This window comes from Myiozetetes cayanensis, unplaced genomic scaffold (genome assembly GCF_022539395.1).
Source record: "Myiozetetes cayanensis isolate MyiCay16 unplaced genomic scaffold, myiCay2020 scf18, whole genome shotgun sequence".
Classification (NCBI taxonomy): Eukaryota; Metazoa; Chordata; class Aves; order Passeriformes; family Tyrannidae; genus Myiozetetes; species Myiozetetes cayanensis.
This window is the reverse complement of record NW_026087389.1, coordinates 6814864-6836558: the sequence shown is the minus strand read 5'-3', so window position 1 is coordinate 6836558 and position 21695 is coordinate 6814864. Positions and strand designations below refer to the sequence as shown.

At 49.2% G+C, this 21695-nt stretch overlaps 1 protein-coding gene across 2 annotated transcripts in view; it reads right to left on the bottom strand.

Moving 5' to 3' along the window:
* The window catches only part of PRICKLE2 (prickle planar cell polarity protein 2), a 104697-nt gene that overhangs the window by 16972 nt on the left and 66030 nt on the right, over positions 1-21695 (bottom strand). For both annotated transcript variants that reach the window (XM_050312705.1, XM_050312706.1), the window contains 4 exons: positions 14981-15164; positions 3125-3238; positions 1280-1417; positions 418-621 (listed from right to left, as the gene is read on the bottom strand). In XM_050312705.1, coding sequence (XP_050168662.1) covers positions 418-621; positions 1280-1417; positions 3125-3238; positions 14981-15164 — 640 coding nt within the window. The remainder of the gene's footprint in view (positions 1-417; positions 622-1279; positions 1418-3124; positions 3239-14980; positions 15165-21695) is intronic.

The window sequence follows — 21695 nt, the reverse complement described above, 5'->3', positions numbered from 1 at the left end:
CTTGCTGTGTACTCAGACACGACTGACTGTAGGAAATACAGCACTCATCCCACCAGAGGCTTCTTCTGGGAAAACAGAGTAGAAAGAAGGACCACCGCACAGCCACGTGGGCTAAAATCACAACATGAGGGCTGTGCTCCTACTGGAAACACAGAACCCCCCCAGCTCCTTGCATGTAGACAAGGACCTACCTCTGAACAGTCCTAGGCAGACTGCAACAAAGAATATCTCAAACCTCAGGAAAAGCTTGGTTGAACCTCTGGCAAAGCCAAGCCATCCTATTTCATGTCCGTGTCTCCATGCAGAGGCCAGGGTGGACGGAGGGAAGATGGCACCCAGTGAGCAAGGGGAACCCTCTCGTGCCACCCCCACAGGCAGCAGCATCAGTGGCAGATGCTGGGGTGAGCTGGCTCTTACCTCGTCGCACGCGGCACAGCGGGGCTTGAGGCACTCAGCATGGTGCCTTCCACAGTAGATCTTCCCATCTTGGTAGAAGTAGATCAGGTCAACCAGCAGCTCATTGCAGACGCTGCAGATGAAGCAGGGAGGGTGCCAGCAAACGCCGTGTCCCGCTCGCGAGGCGAAGACGGCCATGTCCCCTCCGTTGATTTGGCCGCCGCACTGTCAGAAAAGCCAGTGATTAACGGGGTGTGTGGGTGGAACCCACTGCCACCCATCACCAACCAGCTGCTCTCACAACCATCCCCTGCACAGAGCTAGGAGCTGAAGTGACTGCTCCACATTAAATATTGCAGGGTGCTCTTCAAATGTGCCCTCACAGACCCCAGTGCTCGTACCTGGTGGGGTCACGGGCGGGCACTTCTCCCACGAGATTCATAAAATCGTAGAATGGTTTGAGTGGGAAGGAAGCATAAAGATCGTCTAGTTCCAACCTCTTCCTGCCATGAGCAGGGACACCTTCCACTAGACCAGGACCAAGCCCTGTCCAATCCGGCCTGGAACACTTCCAGGGGCAGGGCAGCCACAGCTTCTCTGGATAACCTGTGCCAGGGCCCCCCCACCCTCACTGTAAAGAATTTATTTCTAATATTTAATCTAAATCTACCCTCTGTTAGTTTAAAGCCATTCCCCTTGTGATAGGGGAAGTCTCTCTCTAGCTCTCTTGTAGCCCCTTTAGGTACTGGAAAAGGCTCTAAGGTCTCCTGGAGCCTGCTCTTCTCCAGACTGAACAAGCCCGAGTCCCTCAGCCTGTCTTCACAGGAGAGGTGCTTCACTTAACCTGAGTGATTCAAGTGCCAGTTCATCCACTGCTACCCACCTGCTCGCAGATGGCTCCTGTCATAGTTACAGGGAATGGCCGAACATTGCCTCTCCCTAAATTTTCCCTCTTCCTTTGGTTGCTGAAGAGTTTGAGCTCCCTCTTCTCCTCCTCATCCAATGAATTGCAATAGCGGACCTAAAAAACACAAGTGATGCTCAGTGTTAGGAGTGTTCCTGGCTCCCCAGACAGCAAGGTGCAGTCCCATGGGCCCTGCAAACCTCTGCATGGGGGCTATGCAACCTCTGCCCTTGGCTCGGCCTGACACCTGCACTTCTCCAGCCTCCCCCTTCAGTCATTTGGGGTTTGGTCAGCATTTCAAGAGGCTGAGATGAGAAGAAAGGGCAGGAGGAAGGCTGCTCTTTGGCTGCTCAGTTTGTAGAAAAGTCTTAAAAGTTAGATTCTCAGAGTCCTACCCAGACCAGCAATCAGAATGATGGTTTTCCTGCTTTCTCCACCAGCCTCCTATGGCAGAGGTCATCAAAACATTTCACTGGCATTTCCAGAGCACAGCCCTTTTTCCCTGTGCAAATGACGAAGTTTCAGGGTCAAGTCTATACATTTCCAAAACCTCTGTACTGGAAGGTAATAAGGAAATAAGTAAAATAAAAGGATACAATGAATGATGCCATTTCCCCAAAGCTTATAAAACTCTGAGGTTTTCCTGGCTATTGTCATCCTGCAGGCTTAGCTCTTGGCTGGTTGCACCTCACTGGAGAGTATGCGTTGAGAGTCAAGGCAGCCATGTGCAGCACCAATGCCCAATTCAGTCTCTGTTACTTGGGAGAGCAGGCTCATGGAGCCAAGCAAAGTTATTCATGTGAGCAACCAACACAACTTGAATGTTCAAAGGAGCAAAACTGAGCACGAGGAGAACCTGGATGCAAAATCCGCCAATTTACAGAAAATATACGCAGACTTGCGTGTCCAACGTGCAGCAACATGGGCTGCAGTAGCAGCATTTGTGTGTATTTATTCTCACATTTTTGGCTGTCAGAGGCTGTGGGTTTCGAGCAGATGCCAGGGAAGCAGGCAGGCAGGTTGGGGCCTAAAGGTTTATAGGAAGAAGCCCCTTCCTGGTGCCTGGAGCTCCCCCTGCGCTGGCAGCGCTGTGCTGTGCCCGTGGCACCCAGCCACGCGCAGGCAAACCTGTTAAAATCTGACCTAGATCAAACAAGTTACCTGCATGTACTTTCCAGAGCGGCTTCTTCAGAAACAGCATGAAAATGATTCTTTTTGTTTACACAGGGAAATTTTGCGGGTTACCAGAAGCCAGTGTTCTCCCTGGTGAGATCATGATGTCAAAAGACCAGACCCTTTTTGCTGCCTCACACCGTTCTTGAGAGACGTCAGAAGGTTTATTTGCTCTGACTGGTCTTGACTCAACCTCTGGTTTGCCAGGCTCTCCCAGCTCATGAGGCTCAGCCCAAGTGAAGCCCCTCCTTGGCACACACACTCCCACTCCCAAGGTGAGTTGGAAGCAGCACCTGGGAAAAGGCTTTTGCAACTTTGTCTCTAGATGATCTCAACAGCATTACGAGCCACTTTTAATGGGGCTTTGGCCCCCAAGGGCTGATAAAATGCTCTTATTTCAGAGAACTGAAGAACTGATGAAAAAATTTTAACTTTAGAAACAAACAACTCCCCACCTCCAACACAACCAAAGCAGGGAGCAAACACAGCCACTTAAATAGCAACATCATCAAACTTTTAAGTAAATCCTCCCAAGAAGCAGAAGGAGTTGAGAAAGGATGAGCCACGCTTCCCCACGAGCAACCCCAGGAGGTACATCCGCTCTCCACCCGCGGCCCTGCTGATGTCCGAGGACACTTTTCGGATACTGACCTCATTGTCGTGCGGTGGCAGCTGATGCAGGAGTTGCTTTATCCGAGACTTTTCTCCCGGGCTGTTGACGTAAGGGACCTTGTCCTCGGGCAGGCAGCTGTAGTACTGGTGCACCTACGGAGCAAGAGAGGGGACTGCAGAGGGGTTCCCCAGCCGAGCCTGTGCCTCCATGCCCAGCCAGCAGCCAACCCCTGAGCCAGCGGGCGCTGGGTCTTCCCTAAGACTTTGAGCATGGAAAGGCAGGCAGGAGCTGATCTGGGTTTCCTGCCTTTTCTGCCCCGAGGAAGAGGGGTGGCAGCCCCGGCAGGGCGGCGGGCGCGTTACCGTTTGCTCGGTCAGCCTCCATAGCGTGAGCATGGTGTGCCGGCTGCGGGGATGTGTCGGCACCTGCCTCGGCAGGGCAGGTTAAAAAGGCTGCGCCCCAGCAGCCTCTGAGTTGCTGGCTATCTCAGCCTCCACCTCCATCAAAACCCTCCGGGCTTTTTTCTGCAGCAATTTGTGGAAGTAAACAGCAGATAGAATCTGTTGGAAGGCTTAGTTTTTCCTCTTTTGTCTCAGAGCGTGTAATTAAAATCGGCTATTAAAAAGGCTGGAGAACGGCGTGCCCGGCGCTGGGAGCGCAGTGCAGCCCGGAGAGGAAGCACACCCTGAACCCCAGCGTCTCTCCTCCGACTGCCACACCTGAGACATGCACTCAAGGGCCGGGCCAGCACCGGGAGGGGACTCACTGGCTGATCCGCGCTGAAATGGCCACAGTGAAGCTGAACAGCTTGGGAAGAACCAAGAGAAGGTAAAGGTAAGGGAGAGCTCAGCTGGGACTGGGATTCTCTGCAGACCCAGACGCCTCTGGATGCTTGAGCAGGAGGAGAGGGCTGGCTGGCTTCCTTAAATCTGCTCTTGGCTAGAGAGATGCAGGCTGTTTTGCCAGCACATACAGCTTTCTGCCTTTGCCGCGGTGGGATTAGACCCGAGATGCTCCCTCAGCTCACAGCAATTCATTTTGGAGTGGCTGCACTGCCTGCAGCTTTCACAGGGCTTTTCCCAAATGACACTTCCTTCGCAGCAGCTTCTGATCAGCTTTTTCTCTCGCTGTATGTTTTGGACTTTGGCCTAGAAAGCACCACCTGGGCTGGCTCTCCCCAGAGAAGCCCTCTCTGCCCACACAGCCCCACAGCATCTGTGGATGACAAGCTGCAGAGTGTCGCTGGGAGGGGTGGGGACACAGGGTCAGGTCACACAGGGCTGGCTGGTAAGAGAGCTCGCCTGTGGGCTCACAGGCTGATGGGGGTGGCTCATAAACAGACTTACCTTCCACAGGAAGAAATACCCTTTTGTTCCAGAATAAATATTCAAACCTGTCTTTATTCAGGAATAATTGCTTTGCATTCATCTCACTCCTTCCTCTCATTTAGAGCTACCTGCAAGCAGAGCTGCTCCAGTGCTTTTCTCAATTTATGGTTCCTCCCCAAACTGATGTCACCATCCACCTTTCCCCATCATCACGTTTTCCAGAAAGGGAGATTTTTAGCAGATTTCCATCCGTAACTCTGCAGTGCTGATGACAAGGGAACTGCTTGTGTCATGAAGCTGAGGAACATGCTGAGCATATGCCACTGCAAAACCCTAAATTTGTTTTGCTAAGGCACAGCAGAAACAGACCCACCAGCTATGGAAACTGTCAAAGAAAGAATGGTTGCAAAGTATTTTGTTATGTTAAAAAGAAAACAAACGACGTACATTAGAATACTTACTTTGCATTTATAGAGCATCCTTCATCCAGGGACATCAAAGCGCATTGAAAACGCTTAAATTCTTATGTGCTACACAAGGTGGCAAATATATACACTGGAAAGGACTAATTGCAGCATCACAATGTTAAATGAGCGCCCTGAGTTTATGCAGCAAGTCTGCAGCAGAGTTTGCAATTGAAAATCTCCACTGATGCCCCACATGCCATATCCTTTACTAGGCTGCCAGACTTCCGTGCCGCCTGCCCGGCCAGCACACACTCCTGCTGGCTTCTCCTGCCAAATTCCCCACGTGCAAACAGGCTGCTCGCTCTGCACTGTGCTCACATGGGTTAGTTTGTGTTTTTATTTCTTGCAATGAAGTTTTTTCGCCCACTGAGTCCTTGAAGTCAAAGGAGACCATAAATTATTTTTTTTTGAAGAGTCGCCAAATTCCTAAAGCAACGAGCCCTAAGACGCTCACCTTGGGCAAAAAGCAAGGACTGGGGGTTCTTCCTTCTTGTTTCAGCAGCCTGGGTGCTGCCTTCCCAATGCAGCAGGAGGTACGTGCCCAGTTCTGCTCCTGCTTCCGCTGGGAAGTTTTCCATTTAGTCTCAGCAGGTCTGCAGGAACTGGTTCCCATCAGACCAGCAACATAGCTCGGCAGGGATGGGCAATTTGGTTTGAGAAGCAAAACAAAATAAATATAACAGGCTGCAACCTGTGTTCTGTTGCCTGAAATAACCTGAAAGGGTTTGCTTTGGATCTGCTTCAGCCAGGGGGACCTTCCACAGGGGTGCCCATGGAGAGGATGGAATCCTTATGTCTGCCAACGGCTTCCTCCAGCCACCATCCTTCCTGGGGACAAACTTGAACCAGATCCTTTCACCTGGGGCATTGCTCCTATCCCAAGAGATCCATCCAGAGTGCAGATGAAGAGCAAAAGGACACCCCTTGCCCAGGCTGACGTTAAGCCACGCTTGTGCAAATAACAAGTCTCCCATCCATCACCCGTTCCCACGGCATGCACCCAGCTCCCTGGATGGGAGAGCCAAGGCTGGGAGGGACAGTGCCACAGGCTGCCAGCATCCCCTGCCTCTGTGCTCAGCCGGCTGCATTTCCAACCCGCCAAGTGAGCAGCTGGCTCAAGAATAAGGAAAGTAAAAGAAGGAAAAGGGGATTCTCAGATCAGCCTGGCTTTCCAGGGAAAAGGCATACAGAAAATGTTAACTTGCTGAAAAATGAAAACTGCTCAGTCTGCACTTTGCTTTTGCACAAAAGGTCACTGCTTTACATTACAATAACTCCTCCTCGTCCAGCTCTGGTTCGGATCACGCACAAGCCTTGTGGCTGGTGAGCCTTGCAGGACCAGGGCCAGACCCCCCACGCACCAGCAGACGGCCCCTCACTGCCCTTACACGCTCTGCAACATGAGCTGCACCCAGATAAGGACAACAGTGAGGGGCAGTGACCCCGGATGGATAACATTTCCTTTTTACATCGTGCGGTATCTGTAACTGTTTTATTATTAAATACTTCTGCCATACAACACCGCAGCTCTACACACTCCTACTGTCCCTCACAACAGATCTGCTCTGCCCAGGACTATCCCAACAAGCATCATTAACACACTGGAGCCACTTGTGGGGCCAGACTAGGGACAGCCTCAGTTTCTCCACTTCCACTACTTCGCTCTGACCTCCACTCACATCTGGATGAGAGAAACTGCAGAGGAATCTGGAATACAAGCCTGAAAAGAGTTCAAGAAGCATTTGGACAATACTCTCACGCACACTGTGTGACTCTTGGGGATGGTCCTGTGCAGGGCTGAGAGTTGGACTCGATGATTCTTGTGGGTCCCTTCCAACTCAGCATATTCTGTGATTCTGTGAGTTAAAACAAGGCCTCAGACAACATCACGAGGCCGCAGATGCCAGGGGGGTGGGCTGGACAGTGCGCTGGACACCAGGCCAGCTGTGGGTGCTGGGTGCCATGGCACACTGGCCAGCTGGGCAAGCCCCATCCTGCCCTGGGGAGATCTCCCAGGCACACGGACAGGCTCTGCGCCGCCAGAACCCAGCGCAGCAGATTTCCATCTTCCCAGGGTGTTATTCTCGCCTTCAAAAGGAAAATGTCCAAACACCAAGCTTTGCTAACAAAAACTGATACACACTTTAGAAATTAACAGCTGCTTGAAGCTAAAAGGGGAAAGGGGCAGGGGACAGGAGAGGGAGATAGAAATTAAAAACGAAAGAAACCAGGAGAAAGGAAAGAACATAATGTAAAATGAGGGTTACAAAAAGCCTTTAAAGTGGAGCCAACTTTATTCAAAGGCACTGAGGAAAGTAATTACGTTAGTTTACAAATGCCTTTGTGTTCTGCAGTCTTCCTAGGTTTGGGGTGTGTTTCCAGTTTAACTTTGACTGTTTACAAACCTACCCTGACTCTGCTAAGTAAAGGCAGGACTGCAGCTTGTCCTGACAGTCTCAGAGTGACCGAAGACAAAACCCACATGAGCATGTCTGTGAGCAAAGTCTTACACCTCCTAGAAGAAAAAGTTTGCAAACATCCTGCAAATTTAAGCTATTGACGAAGGATCTCTTTGATCAGTGAATTAAAGGAGGTGGAGGGGGAATATCATTTTTCTTATGCCACAAATTGCTGTTGGGAAGTAGTGTTTGGTTGTACTTACCCCGAGTACAACACCCCTTCCTAAAGCACCCACCAAACTGGGCTGTTTGGAATGACTGTGCTGCTGGGATGGACTACAAAGGAGCACGAGGTGTCCTGGCACGGGTGCCGACTTGCTCAGCCCTCACAGCTCTGGCACATCCAGCTGGGCAATCCCGCCTGGCTTTCATGAAACCAAACAAACTGCAAAACCATCTGCGAGGTTTTTGCAAAGAGCCCTGTGAGGGCAGGACGTGCTGGCCTGTGTGCAGTGCGGTGTCTGCACACAGATGTCCCCAAAAAGGGAACCTTGGTGGGTCAGCCACTGCTCTGGCACAGCGCAGCAAATCATCACACACAGTGGAGTCTGTTCAAAATACAGGCACACAACATTGCTGGACATGCCCAGGACAGTATCATTTCCCTTGGGACCGTGCTGGGGTACCATGGCCCTGGCAATCCATCCCACACCACCCAGGGATGTGGCCCAGCAGCACGGGGAGCTGTCAGCACACTGATGTGTGTGCACTCAGTCGCAGCCCTGTCCCCAGCTCGCTGCGTGCGAGCTCCCACAGGATTTGGCTGCAGTGGGGGGAAGGCAGCCAGTGGCTCTGACAAGCCTGTGCTGGCCCAGGCGAGCAGGGCTGCTCCTGTGGCTTGCCTGCTCCTCCCCAGTGCTGGTTTCAGAACAACACATATCAGGCATTAGTGATCTTTTACACTGAGCACTTAAAATTGACCGAGAAACAAATCTGACGCTTTGGTATTTCTCTCATTCCTGCTGGCCTTCTCTGGAAAAGCAACGGGGGAAAAAATCCCAAACAAGCCACATGCAAATAACCTTCCCAATGTGTCTGCAAAACAATGCAAGTGCTCGTACACGTCAGCTCACACATGAGCTCCAGAGATGACAGCACGTGAGAGCCTGGAAAACGGGTTCAGTGTGCTCTGGCCCAAATCTGGCACATCCTCCTTTTCCAAGGCCACTAGGATACAAAGCACTTATTTACTTCTTGAAGCAAAACAATCCTTACAGCAAGGCCAGATGCTTTGAAACAGAGAGGAGAGTGGGAACTGCTGCCTGGGTCTGCCAAGCACGGGGATGCAGCCAGGCATGCACCCCGGAGGGATCCAGAGTGCCCCCCGAGACCCTGAAATCCCAGGTGAGAGAAGACCTGTATCCCCCCCAGATCCACGAGCATGCCCATGTGCCGGCACACGGCGGCGGGAGGCGGATGCAATCCCTGGCGCCGGGCAGTCCGGCATCCTGCAACGTTGGGCTTGCTCTTGGAAACCCACTCCTAAGGCAGAGGGACAAAGGCAGGGAACAAAGGAAAAATAATTTTTCTAAGTGCTATTTTTTCTGGCATGCTCTGCAGGCTCTCTGCACGCTCCTCTCCCAGGGCTAACGGCAGCCGAGGCGTCTGAGCGTTGCTGCTCCCCAGTCGAGAATGACATCCATTCCTGCCAAGCCTTTGGAGCAGCTTTTGGTCTGTAAGAGATCCCGTGGAAACATTGCTTCCTGCTGGCATCAAAGAGGAACATTTGAATGAAGGCCGTACATCCACACGTTTTAGACTTGTGAAAGTGTATGACATGATTTTTTCTTTTTTAAGCAGAAAATGAATTTGGATTAAAAGGAGCCAGATCAGTCCTTTCAATAGCATCCAAGAGCGGTCTGTGCTGCGAGGTCCTGACCGGCAGAGCCGCTCTTCCAGGGCTCAGGGTCCCCTGGAGCATCAGGAGTGATAATGATCATCTGCTGCATTGATCATCGCTGATCATTCCCCTGTGTATCACACTTAAAACGCTCTTGGATTTCTAAGGCACAGGGTAGCACACTACCATAATGCTGCAACATGGAAAAGCTGTAATTGCACACTGGAATAAAGCTCCAGGACAAGTTTATATTGTGTAGTCCAGGGTTTTTCAGTTTCCTTTTCCACTCCCTTCTCCTCCCCTGCCTCTCACCTCTGCTGACCACCACACAGCTGCTTCAAATTTCAGAACTGAGTAAACCATGTCAGGTAAGTGGTTCAACTTCTGTGGCCCACCAAAAGCAGTTGACTCCCTCCCTCATAATAAGATTGTTCAAGGATTAAGTAATTTTAACAGCTTCCATGGGTTCACCGTGATCAGGCCAACACCCCAGGATACAGAAATGGAGCAAAAGCCCAGACACATGGCTTTGCCATGTTTTCTTTTGCAGCATGGATGTACTCACACTCCTCCATTCCCTCTGCTCCAGGGCAGAGGGAACAGCTCCAGGATCTCCTAACCCGCCCCAGCTGCCCCCAAGTCACGCAGCAATGGCATCAGACATGGAAAAAGCGTTCCATGTGCGGGACTGCTGCTCCATCCAGCAGCTGGGAAGCATTCGGTACAGTCCTATGCCTGGAGGCTGGATTTAGACAGCTCCAGCCTTGAAATAAGAGCCGCTAACTGCCAGGCTATTTAGATACCGAGAGAGTTCACTGGGAAGGTGATGGACTTACCGCTACCTCAAAGTGAAACTGGAGAGCTTTTAAAAATGTGCTGAAATGCAGCTTTTGGCTTAAAATACTCCAGCGTGCACGTGTGTTAGGGGGCAAAATGAGAGGCAGCTGCAGCTCCTGGGATTGGGGTTCATGAGTTACAGCTTCTCCTCAGCCCACTCGGCTTCCCATCCACCCTGCCCTGCCAGGAAGGGAGAGCTCTTCATGGGGCTTTTGTCCTTCCTCTACCAGATCATAAATTAGCTTCTCTGCTCCCCATTACTACACATGTTTGGGTCACAGGATTGCTTTCGTCTGTCTTAATCCTTCCTTGCTGCATGCAAGACTTTAGTCTCTTGAGGAGTGAAACAGTTTGCTGAACTGAGAAGTCTCAAGAAAGGACGAGAAGGTACAATGCACTTGACCATGACCCACAGGCACAAATGAGACACATTTCCCCCTAGAGATGCCTGGCCCAGATAATGTACTTTCTACCACACCAGGGCAGTGAAAATGGGTATCTTTAGGTAAGGTGTAAATGCATGTTCAGTGTAGGTTCACCTCCACTCTCCTTTCCTCACGTCATGACCTGAACAGCAGCTGATGAAGCCTGGAGGTTTTATAACTCAAGCCCTTGCTGCAGGTCTTGCAAAAGACCCAGAAGAGGAACTAACATGTACGTCAGCCCCTGAATAAACTCCCTGTGACAGCTACGAGTTTCACACCACTGCAAAGCTCCTGAGGTCCAAGCTCTAATGGTTGCCTTAGAGCAAAATGGTCCCCTGAACTGATTTCAGTTCAGATGAGATTTTTGTAACTTTTTAAGGGACTCAGCCAGAGCAACTGTACTGACAACATGAGGGATGTAAGTTCTTCTGGCACACGCAAGGGTCTCAAATGTTGGCATGCTGGAGCAATACAGAGAGCTGCACCGCAGCTGAAGTAGAGCTCCATCTTTTGTTTAATTGGAAATCTCTGCCCATAACCAGCTGCTCCTATTACTGAGACACAATAAAGACAGAAATCCTCAAAAATCCCTTGTATTCAGAAATTCAAGCTGGCATGTTATAACCCCTTTGGATTTCTCCAAACCACAGGCCCAAGGAATTCAAGGCTGCACATTCACATGTATTTACACATGCCTTCCTTGCCTAAAAATGTGAAAAACACATCACAAAAGGACTTATTTTTAAGCATCTGCCCTCAAAACTTACGCCAGTCCAGGGAGAATCAGCTGTCAGACTGCCAGCCCCAGCAGACAAACTGGCTCCTGAAGTTGCCTCCCCTGACTTTGCAGCCAGGCTCGGTCTGGGATCTTGATTTGCTGAGGACACGTTTCTATCAGTGCCTGCCCATTTCAAGACTCTCACAGTAATTTCTTTATCCAACCACTGAACTGCAGGCAGAGAAAAAGAGTATTTCTCAAAGCCTGAGTCCAGAGCTTCTGTACAGCCACCTCTGCCACTCTTTATCTTCCACAAGAGGAGTCCCTCTTCTGCCATAAGACAACTTCTCATTGAGTTCCAATCCAAGTGGGATTAGACCCCACAGGAGCCTCCTGGTCATCCTGTGTAGCTGACTGCTACTACAAGAAACCACATTTTCTAATCACTTTGTAATTTATGGAGCTCAGTCTCAGGTTTTTACCCATTGCTCTCCCTGTTGGCAGGTTGCCGCTGAGCCTTACACCTCTGATGGTTTGAAATCTCTTCCAATTTCCTGCCTGAATGCATTTGGAGCCCATTTATATCTATTTTCATGTGCCAAAGTTGGAGCTTGAGTAACTGCTCTTCCTCCTTAAATGCATAGGGAGTGATCATAACCCTTCAATTTGTTAGGCTGGACAAACCAAGCTTGTCTAGTCTCCTCAAAGAAATAGCATTTCCAGTGTCCTTCCAGTTTATACTCCTCTTCTTGAGCAGAGATGCCAGATAGTTGGTTTTCCGGATGAATTTTTATCCTACCTTATTATAATTTTTTATATTGCTATCGTAATCCCTGTGTTATAAACATATTTAGAAATATATGATATTTATGGCTTTTGAGTAAAGCACTTTGTAATCTTACACACTGATGAGTCATAATAAAAGGGACAACTTCCAGCTCCACTCCTCATTGCAATGTCTGGATCAATTATCTGTGAACACTGGACCAATGCTTCTATTTCTCTTCAGCAGTGGGCATTGAGTAACCAACAAAATTTTCACTAGTTAACAGGTACCACAGACCAGCTGATGCCTGAATTAGAATCCAGGAACCCAGTGAAACCTTACAGATTTGAGTCAATTCCCCTTTAGATGACACTTAATAATTTAACCTTTGGATTGAAGGGACTCTCCAAATTCTGAAATGACCTGTGGATACTGCCAAAAACCGATGTCATGTTTGCAGGCCAACTCCTTCCTGCTGAAATCCTGTAAATTGCTGCGTTGAGTGAGACGTGAACGCTGTCTCCCAAGAATAGTGAGGTAGGAAGGCTGTCGTCCAAGCATAATAAGAAAATTGCATTAGTCTTTCAGGGGAACACTTACCTCCCCAGTTCATATGCTGCGCAGAGATTTTAATAAAGTAGAATATTGCAGAAAAAGTTGTTTCATTTCATCTGTTTCACGTCAAAAAAAGAAGACGGCGAAACAGCAGAAGGGAGAATTCTCTGCCTGCAAATCTGTATTTTCAGCCCAGCCTGACAGCAGTGTCCTCAGCCAGAGTGGAGCCCACCAGCTGCTCCACAGCACACACTGCTTTGCAGGGGCTCCACATCATGTGCACATACCTGACTTATTGACCAAAAAGTCACAGGTCTGTCTGCAGCCTTGCACAGCTCCAGAGAGTCACTGCAGAGGTACCTCCTACCCCTCAGGAGGCAAATGACCCTTCCTGCACACGGGGACACTCCCAGCCCTGTGATACCCTGCCCATGTGATAACTCCTGGAGAAATTCTGCATCCCTGGAAGTGTTGAAGGCCAGGCTGGATGTGCCTTTGAGCAACCTGATCTAGTGAGTGGGTGGCATCCCCGCTCATGGCAGGGAGGGTTGGAACCAGATGATCTTTAAAGGTGCCTTCCAACCCAAACCATTCTATGGTTCTGTGAAATTCAGGGTGCTGCTCTTCACCAAGGGACAAACCCCAGCCCTTCAGTGTGGCTCTTTCACAGCCCAGGGAAGTCACACCTTGCTTTTGTCTCCTTAGTGGCTCATCTAACACGTGAAAAGTTACAGAAGGGCTGGTGAATGAGCTCTGCTGGATGGATTTCAGTGCCTGTCTCTGGCTCTGCTTACGGCTGCTCTTCATCTCCATGGTGATTAGAGACAGGTCTGAAGTGGTAAATCTGCTAAAAGGCCCAGCGACGCAGACCGAGGAGTGTAATGAGAAAAGGAGTGTTTGTACCGAGGAGCACTGTGACTTCTGCAAGAAACAGATGCTGGAAGAACCTAAAAGTACATTAACCTGGGTAATGCACGAGACGTCAGTAGCTATTGATAGAGCTAATGGACTTCTATTTTCTCCTGAGCATCCCAAACTCCCTGATAGCACAGTATTACTTAAAGAGCACCTGAGGTATCAAAGAAGAACACAGGTCTTCTGGAATATGTCACCACCATGCTCAAAGTGGGTTTCAATCACTGTCTGTGCCACGCTGTAATTAGAGACCACATCTACCTGGTCAGGTGCCACCTGTCACTAAATACCTGTATTTCCACTCAAAACAACAGGAGCGTGGGCCAGCTTGGGCTCCAGAAGCCACTGTCACGCCTGGACAGAAAACAGTGCAGAGAGCAGGTGGCACCAGCTTGGGTCTGATCCTTCAACAGGACTCCCCAAACCCAACTGGTTCAGGTCCCCACAGCATGAAGGACCAGCAGAGCTAGTTCAGGACCATCTGTATTTCTCCACACACCATGTCTTGTGCCTCCTGGGAGGCACAAAGGGAGCCTCTAGCATAAGGAAGGTGACAGAAAACAAGGCTGCTGCCTGATTTGCACGGTTGGATGGCAGCAAATGAAACACACGGTGCTGCGGAGTTTCAAGCGAAGGCTGAGCAAGGCTTATAAAGACAAGAAAAAAAACCCCAAACCACCAAACAACTGGATTTTCTCTAATCAGACAGATAATATTTACAGCCTACGGGTGGTGCCAAAATATTTCAGGAAATGCCTAAGCCGGTCTGAATAAAAGCTCATGAAAACACAGTATTTAAGGACAGCAACTACAACAGTAAGAATGAAAGCTTTCCACCCTCTCCCAGCCTCCTTACACAATTTAAAATGATTGCCATAGCAATTATCAAGGCTAAGCTCATTTTGCAATCTCCTCTGCAAATTAAGTTCTGAGTTGAACACGTAAAAGACCAGCATAAAAACCAAAGGAATCATGTACACTGGAAGGAGTAGAATCAATGCCTGCTCCGCACAGACAGCACGCTGAGGTCTAATCCATCCCGCTCAATTCCTGCATCGAGAGACTTGAGCTTTATTTGAGCTATTCCTTCCAGTAAGGCACAAACATCATGCTTGAAAAACCCAAACCACAAAGCCTTTGGCCCATTTTTCAGAGTAATCTACCGGGTTTGACTGTCTGCCCTGGACTGACCGCAGAGGGAGTGGTCCAGGAGGGCAGAACATAAGCACTGAGTCCCTGGGGAACACTGGAGTCCCATTGCTTTTTCCCCAATGAAACATAAGTAGATACGTCTGTATCTTTTCCCTTGCACAACCACAACAAATCCCATCCTGGAAGTATTTTGCTTCCCCTCTCTCAGTTACCAATTACATCTACAGATGCAGAAAACCACAGGTCCTTGCAAGGATCACATGTGCATTTTGCTCCATTTGTGCATTCAGACCAGATCTGTCTCTGCAAGTCTCTCTAGTGCACCCAGAAACAGCCACGTGCTTGCACCCCTAGAAGAAAAATCAGGAAAGCTATTTCCAAAGGACATATTAAACCAATTATTTTCTGGTAACTGGGTGGTGTCATCATTACCTGCTCGGGCTTCAGGCCGGGCGGGACCCACGCGTACTCCTCCAGGGCGCAGCCTGAGTCGTCGTCAGAAGTGGAATTCCTCTGGAAGTCAAACATGAGCTTCGTAACCGTCTTCTCCATCTCCAGAGGCATAACTGTTACGATGTGCTCTTCCTGGGAGCACTTACAGTGAAGGCAAATCTTCCTGCAAGAGGGGGAGAGAAAAAAAACAGAGGAGATGCCCCAGTGAATTGCACTTTAAATAAGAAAGCAAAGTGATTCCTGTCAGTTGCTGGCCTTCAGACTAAACTCAACCCTTTCTTATGCTCAGGCATTTCCAAACGCGGGATTTGTCTCTTACAGGGAGGAAATAAAAGTCCATACTTGCTGTAATAACACTTGGCAATCCAGCTGAGTCAGACTGCCCAATGTTTTGGGATATGCAATTGCTTGTCCCTTTACTGCACCACGAGGAGTATTTCCAGGGGCCAGCACAGGCAAGGGCCATGCACCCGCCTGGTGCAGGTTGACATGCCAGCTGTAATTGCAGAGTTGTTACTGAATTTAGGACAGCTGAGCACTTCACTAATAGGGAAAATGGTTGATTGACTGGGAAGCTGTGAATGACAAGTCCCTTTAGCATGTTGATAGCATAAATTTGCTTATTAAAGTAGCATAAAAATTGATTATAGTCTGAACATATAAAGCTAAATTAAATTAAGGAAGGCTACAAAAACCACAGTCACACTACAGTGGAATCTTAACCACCCTGCTCGGCAGCACTTGCTGCAGCTCAGCAAAATAGGGAGGAAAGCACAAGAAGAAACGAAAGAACAGCCCACAGGTTGCAATTTAAGAGCCATCAGATTAGTTCACTGCAAATATTACTTATTCTTAACACTTCTTTTAAGGGGCTCTTCTTCCTGCAGCTTGTGGTCTGTGAGATTTTCTTCACAGGCACCTAAAGATCATCTAGATCCTACACTCCCTGCCATGGGCAGAGACACCTTCCACTAGACCAGGTTGCTCAGAGCTCCATCCAGTCTGGCCTTGAACACTTCCAGGGATAGGGCATCCACAAGTTCTACAGGCAACCTGTGCCAGGGCCTCACCACTTTCACAGTAAAGAATTTCTTCTTAATATCCAATCTAAACCTACTCTGTTTCAGTTTAAATCCATTTCCCCTTGTCCTATCTCTACATGCCCTTGTAAAAAGTCCCTCTCCAGCCTTCCTGTAGGCCTCCTTCAAGTACTGAAAGGCTGATAAGGTACTAATAAGGTCACCCCAGAGCCTTCTCTTCTCAAGGCTGAACAATCCCAATTGTCTCAGCCTCTCCTCATAGGACAGGTGTTCCATCCCTCTAATCATCGCACCCCTTCACCAGGGTAACAGCGAAGGACAAACCTGGCTGAAAACATCCCCCAACAAAGAAAAAGAGGTTAAAGGGAATGCTGATAAATTGGCTTCTATTTCTGAAAACTCAGTGCTCTTCCACAGGCTGGGTCAATGGTGTCTATTTTAAAGCAACCACACAGGATTCTGAATTAATTTGCACTAATAAAGCACCACTGACTTCTGAGGAATGAGATAAGATTTCACTTGGGTAGCAGAAGGGAGACATCTCAGAAATAATAAGGTACCACACAAAAAGCAAGGGAAAAGTCAACGCTGCCATTGCAGGTTTCTCTGCTCTAATGTAAAACAAAGGAATTCAGAGGGAAGCAACAGTTAAATCCAGGGGCTGGAATTTTCAAACACCTTTCCTTCTTTTTCACCACTGTGTACAAGCCAGCTAAGCATACCAGCACTCAGATCCAGCTTCAAGTCTGAATTTCCATTTGGCCATTACAGCACAAAAAATGCACTCCAGCAAAAGTCAAGAGGCTCCGTTAAGTCAAGCCAGGGAGATTTGCCAGATTTTCCCATTTCCTGCCTTTCATCAGATCTAAACCACACAGCGACCCCCACACACCCCAGCGTCTGGTTTGCGTCCAGTCGGAGAGTCTTGGCATCGCCTCTGGCTGTTTCCTTAAAAAATAATCAAGGTACCATTTCATGTGAATACTTTAATTAATCAGCTACCGTGGAAGGGCGCTCTGCCTCAGTAAAACCACTGCTCTCATTGCTGTCTCCATCTCATTTCAGCCTAGGATTAAGAAGCAGCTCAATAGGCAACAAAATGTTAAGAATAATTCATATCTCCAGAGCCCCAGATTCGGCAATAGGGATAGTTATTCTAATGGAGTTTAGGACTTCTTAGCCAAATGTTAACTTTCAGGACATAGATCACAAGCTCCAAAGGGGGACAAACCCAACAGTCCATGCTTGGATAGGAGCAATGCTGGGAGCATAAGCACTCCAAAGTGGAAAAAGCCAGCCTGCAGGTTTCTGCCTCCTTCCCGTCTAGACACATCCTGTCCAGGAGATGAGAGATGGCAGGAGAGCATCAGAGGTCTTGGCTTTTAATAAATGAGATAAATCAGGACTTGTAATAACAGTGTCAAAGAGTGAATAGGTGAGATGTATGATCAAGTAGACCCCAGAGGTCATTCAGTCCCACCACTATCCTACAGCTCACCCCACATACAGGAAGCTGATTTACCCCACCCTCCCTCCTGCCCCATCCCAGGCAAGGAGGTATTGCTGGTGAGTGGCTTCCCTGGTCAGAAAAACAAAGGATGAAAATGACACAGGTAGCCTGTTTACTCAGCAGTGATGTCCCCAAGCCAGGACAACTTTGCACCATTAAAACTCGATCATCTCCAATCATGGGGTTCCTGCCACCTCCCTGGGCAAACTCTACAAAATTCAAGATCTTACCTTTGAGATATTCAGTTTCCTTCCTTTCCCCTCATTAAAAGCAGAAGATTAACAGCTTTAATTACAATTTTCTTTACATTATGATATGCCGTTTCATGGGAACAATACCCAGTGTCCTAGGAGTGTCTTTCCACTTCTATGATCAGGTTTCCATGACTTCTTCACATATGTCTCACTTACTCAACTTTATTTTATCCTCTTCCAGCTCACTATAATTAAAAATAATTCCCTGTAGTAAAAATGTAATATAAAAATGTACATTTCAAATGTGAGATGAAATTGGAAAAAAACCCCAGTATTCCCTCACCGCACGCCCAGCGGAGCGGCACAAAGTGAGACAATGCACGTGTCAGCGCCCAACTGTGCGTGCAGTGACCAGAGTGACAATGTGCTGTGGGTGCTGATGCCACAGAGGAGAGCTGGTGGGTGTTGGAGAGGAGCAGAGCCTTGGCTGGCAGCCTGCCTGGCTGCTCCCATCAGCAACAACTCGTTAGTTATTAATGCGGGATGAGCAGCAGAGCCTGGAGATGCTCAGTGTGCCGCACACGTTACCACACACAGGGCCCCGCAGCCCAGGTGGGGTGGCACCTCCTGCAAAGGGAAGCCCATTAGCTTGGCTCTGGCCACACAACAAGCCTCACCTCACCACCACCAAAGCTTCAGCAACAGCAACTTCTGCTGCCTGCGCAACCTCACACAACTCGAGAAGAACGTGGGCAGGTGTTTTTTAAGCACAGATAAATTAACGCCAATCACTGTCTGGAAATCCCAGCTTCATTCTTGTGCCTTTCCACCTTGCTCTCATCCCAGAGAAAGGTCTGCAAGCTTGTCTCAGGGAAGTGACTCAGAAAGATCTCTAACACCAGCGAGGACAAAAGGCTGGAGATCTGTCGGACATGTTACTAAAAGCTGGGGACATCCTGAAGCATCACTTCATTCCAGGAGCTGAGAGCGGGTGAGGAGAAACCAATTAAGTTGTGTTTCCCAATGAAGCAAAGAGAGCTGACAGCACGACTGGCTTTAGGCATGGAGGGTAAATAAAGGAGCTGCTAAGCAGGAAAGAAGGGAGGAAAGAGGAGCAGGAGCCAGCCAACAGCCAGGCTGCTGCGGGAGGCACGGGCTGGGGAGCATCGGCAGGGCTGCTCGGCACGGAGCTGCACACAGAGCTGTCCTGTAGCAGGGCCAGGACGGCGGGAAGCAAATGGGGAGAAAAAGAACATTTCCTGGTGTCAGATTTAGCTGGAAAGGAGCCTGCCTTGAATTGACTTCACATGGTACAAAGCAGCAACGGCTCAAAAACAGACTGAAAAATTTCTTCTCCTCAAGGCCAGTGCTTCATGTCATGAAGTTACAAGATGGATGTGCTTTATTTTGCACTGGCTGCTTTTACGTGCTGCTCTTGGCACAGTGGCCAGTCCTCTCTCAGAGGAGGCTCTAACCCCCATCCCCAGTCACATCCCCACCCACACGCTGGTGCAGGGGGACAGTGCAAATAGATCCACCACCAGCCCTATTCTCTGTACAGATGAGAACAGGAAATCTGAAGCAAACAGGGCCCAACACACCAATCAGAGAACCTGGCTCCCAAGCCCCTCTCACTTGGGATGCAGAAGCACACTTCCAGCCCGTGTCCACCCACATACAGCTCTATGTGAACCCAATTGACCCCTGAGGTCTCTGAGATGAGGCAGTCCCTTGTTGTGTGCCGTGGTTAGCAAAGCACAGCCTCTGCCATCTCTGGAGTCTCCCACAGCCCTTTCATCACAGCAATGGCACCAACAAAAAGCTAAACCACGCTGAAAACACTAGTGCTTTGCAAGAGGCTCTGGAGAGAGCTGTGAGCATGACCCCAGCTTTCTGAAGAAAGATGAGGTCTCCCTGCTATGAAAAACCTGCAGACTCCAAACTGGGAAAGCAGAAGCAGAGCTAAAAAGACAGGGAACGGGGATGGGGGACAGCCTGAAAAGGGGGTCCTTGCAAATAGTGAGTAGCTCCAGCAAAAGAGCCATGTAAGCTTACTTCTTCCAGTAAATAGCCTGTGTTTTTTGGGGTCTGGGCTGGCACAGGCAGGATGGAACTCCCTGGGGTTGTGAGGGCAGCACACCCCTGCCTGTAGGAAAAGCTCCTCGCTGCAGGGCTCTCCTCTTCCAGCTTGGTGAGTGGGCATGCAGAACCTAGGGCAGCAAACAGCACCAAGGCAAAGTGTGCCCAGGCTGGGATCTGCAGATACTCTGAGGAAGGGCAGTGCAAGAGCTCAACCCCTTCCTGACAACAGCAAGAACGAAGGCAGAGTTTAAAATTGTGGCAGAAATGTTAAAATTCCTCTCGGACAAAGAAGGAACTCGGTAAACAGCCCTTATCACCTACCAGCCCTGCTTATCTCTGCTTCTCACTTGTTTCTTCTGGGATGGAAATAAATGGGCTGTATCAGGGAGCAGCTCAGTCTCCAGACAAAGCAAGAAGCAAGAATGCCACGGCCTTGCCGGGCCATGCAATGCTTCTGCTGCACTCCCTAAGATAGGATTTGCATGCATTTGTGCACATATTAACATGCAAGACCTGGAATCCCTCAAAAAGCAATTGTCTGCTTGGCTAGGATGGGGTCTGTAAATGCAGACGGGCAATTCCCTTCCCACTTGGCTTCAGACACACAGCAGTCTGATTTCTTTCCAGCCTCGTGCCATCATTCTGATTGCAATGAGGCTTTGGGGTCAGCCAGTCAGTAAATCAAAAATCACAAGATTTCTCAGAAAAGGGAGAGGCTGAGGATTTGGGGCAGGTCATGTGACCCCTGAGTCTCCTAACAAGGGAGTCTAAATATCCCTGCTTGTTACCTCCTCCCCTCATTTGAGAGCTAATGAGGCATCTTCCCATTCTGAATGAGCTTCAGCTACACAGACCCATTTCTCCAGACCCCACAGGCAGGGCAAACATTTACCTAGAGGAAAAAAATTGTTAACAAAGTCCTTCATTGCCATAGGCAGAGCCAAGCAGCTTTTCTTCAATACGGGCACTGCTCTCCAATTCCACAGACTGGGAAGCTGAGGTGTGGAGCAGCCACAGGCAGCACCCAGCCATGGCTTCCCCCATCAAATCCCTGAACATCAGCTCTATCAGAGGAGCCTTTGAGCTTTTGTGTTCAAAACAGCGTTTGGGCTGAAGTTCTGACTCTTTCTCCAACATCTGTAATACTGTATTTTGAACCAAATGCTCCCAGCAGCCTCCAGCATCCCATGGCCCATGGCCACAGGTCCCACGGACCTCAGTGACAAAGCAGAGTTTCTCTGGATGAAAAATTTCTGCGACTTCCCAGCTCTTACAGTCACTTCAGCTGAAAAAAAAAACCTCCGACGATCAGTGGGAATGAACTGCAAAGATTTTGCACTGCCTGGGCTGGAAAGGAAGCTTAGTGAAAGCTTTTACCTGCCCAGCTGGGGTGCAGGAGGAGGAGTGAATCAGACACAGGCACCTACAGCAGCAGCAGTTCGAAGTCTGAGGACAAGGTGCCCTTGGTGGCCTGCAAGGACAGCCAAGGGAAGCCAACACTGACTTGACACAACATGCTGTGGGAACAGCTGGCCTGAAAGATCAACATCAGGTAGTAACAACAGAGCAGGCAGAACAGCAATGCCAGGAAGAGAGAAATAATCCAGCAATCAAACGGGTTGCATCCTACAGATGGAAGTCCCTCAGATACCTAGGGAAGCATGTGTAGCCACCCATCTCTGTAAAGGTACACAGTAGCTGGGGAAACACTGAGAGGATGGAGGAGTTATAAGTCAGATTCTTCTCCACCTTCCCTAACCATCTTCTCTACCCACTCGATTTGTTCAAGGCAAGTCAATTTTCCAGTGTTGTTTTATTTTTAGTTCCCCCTTGACCTCTGCAGTGCCAACAGCAGCAGTTGGGAAGGT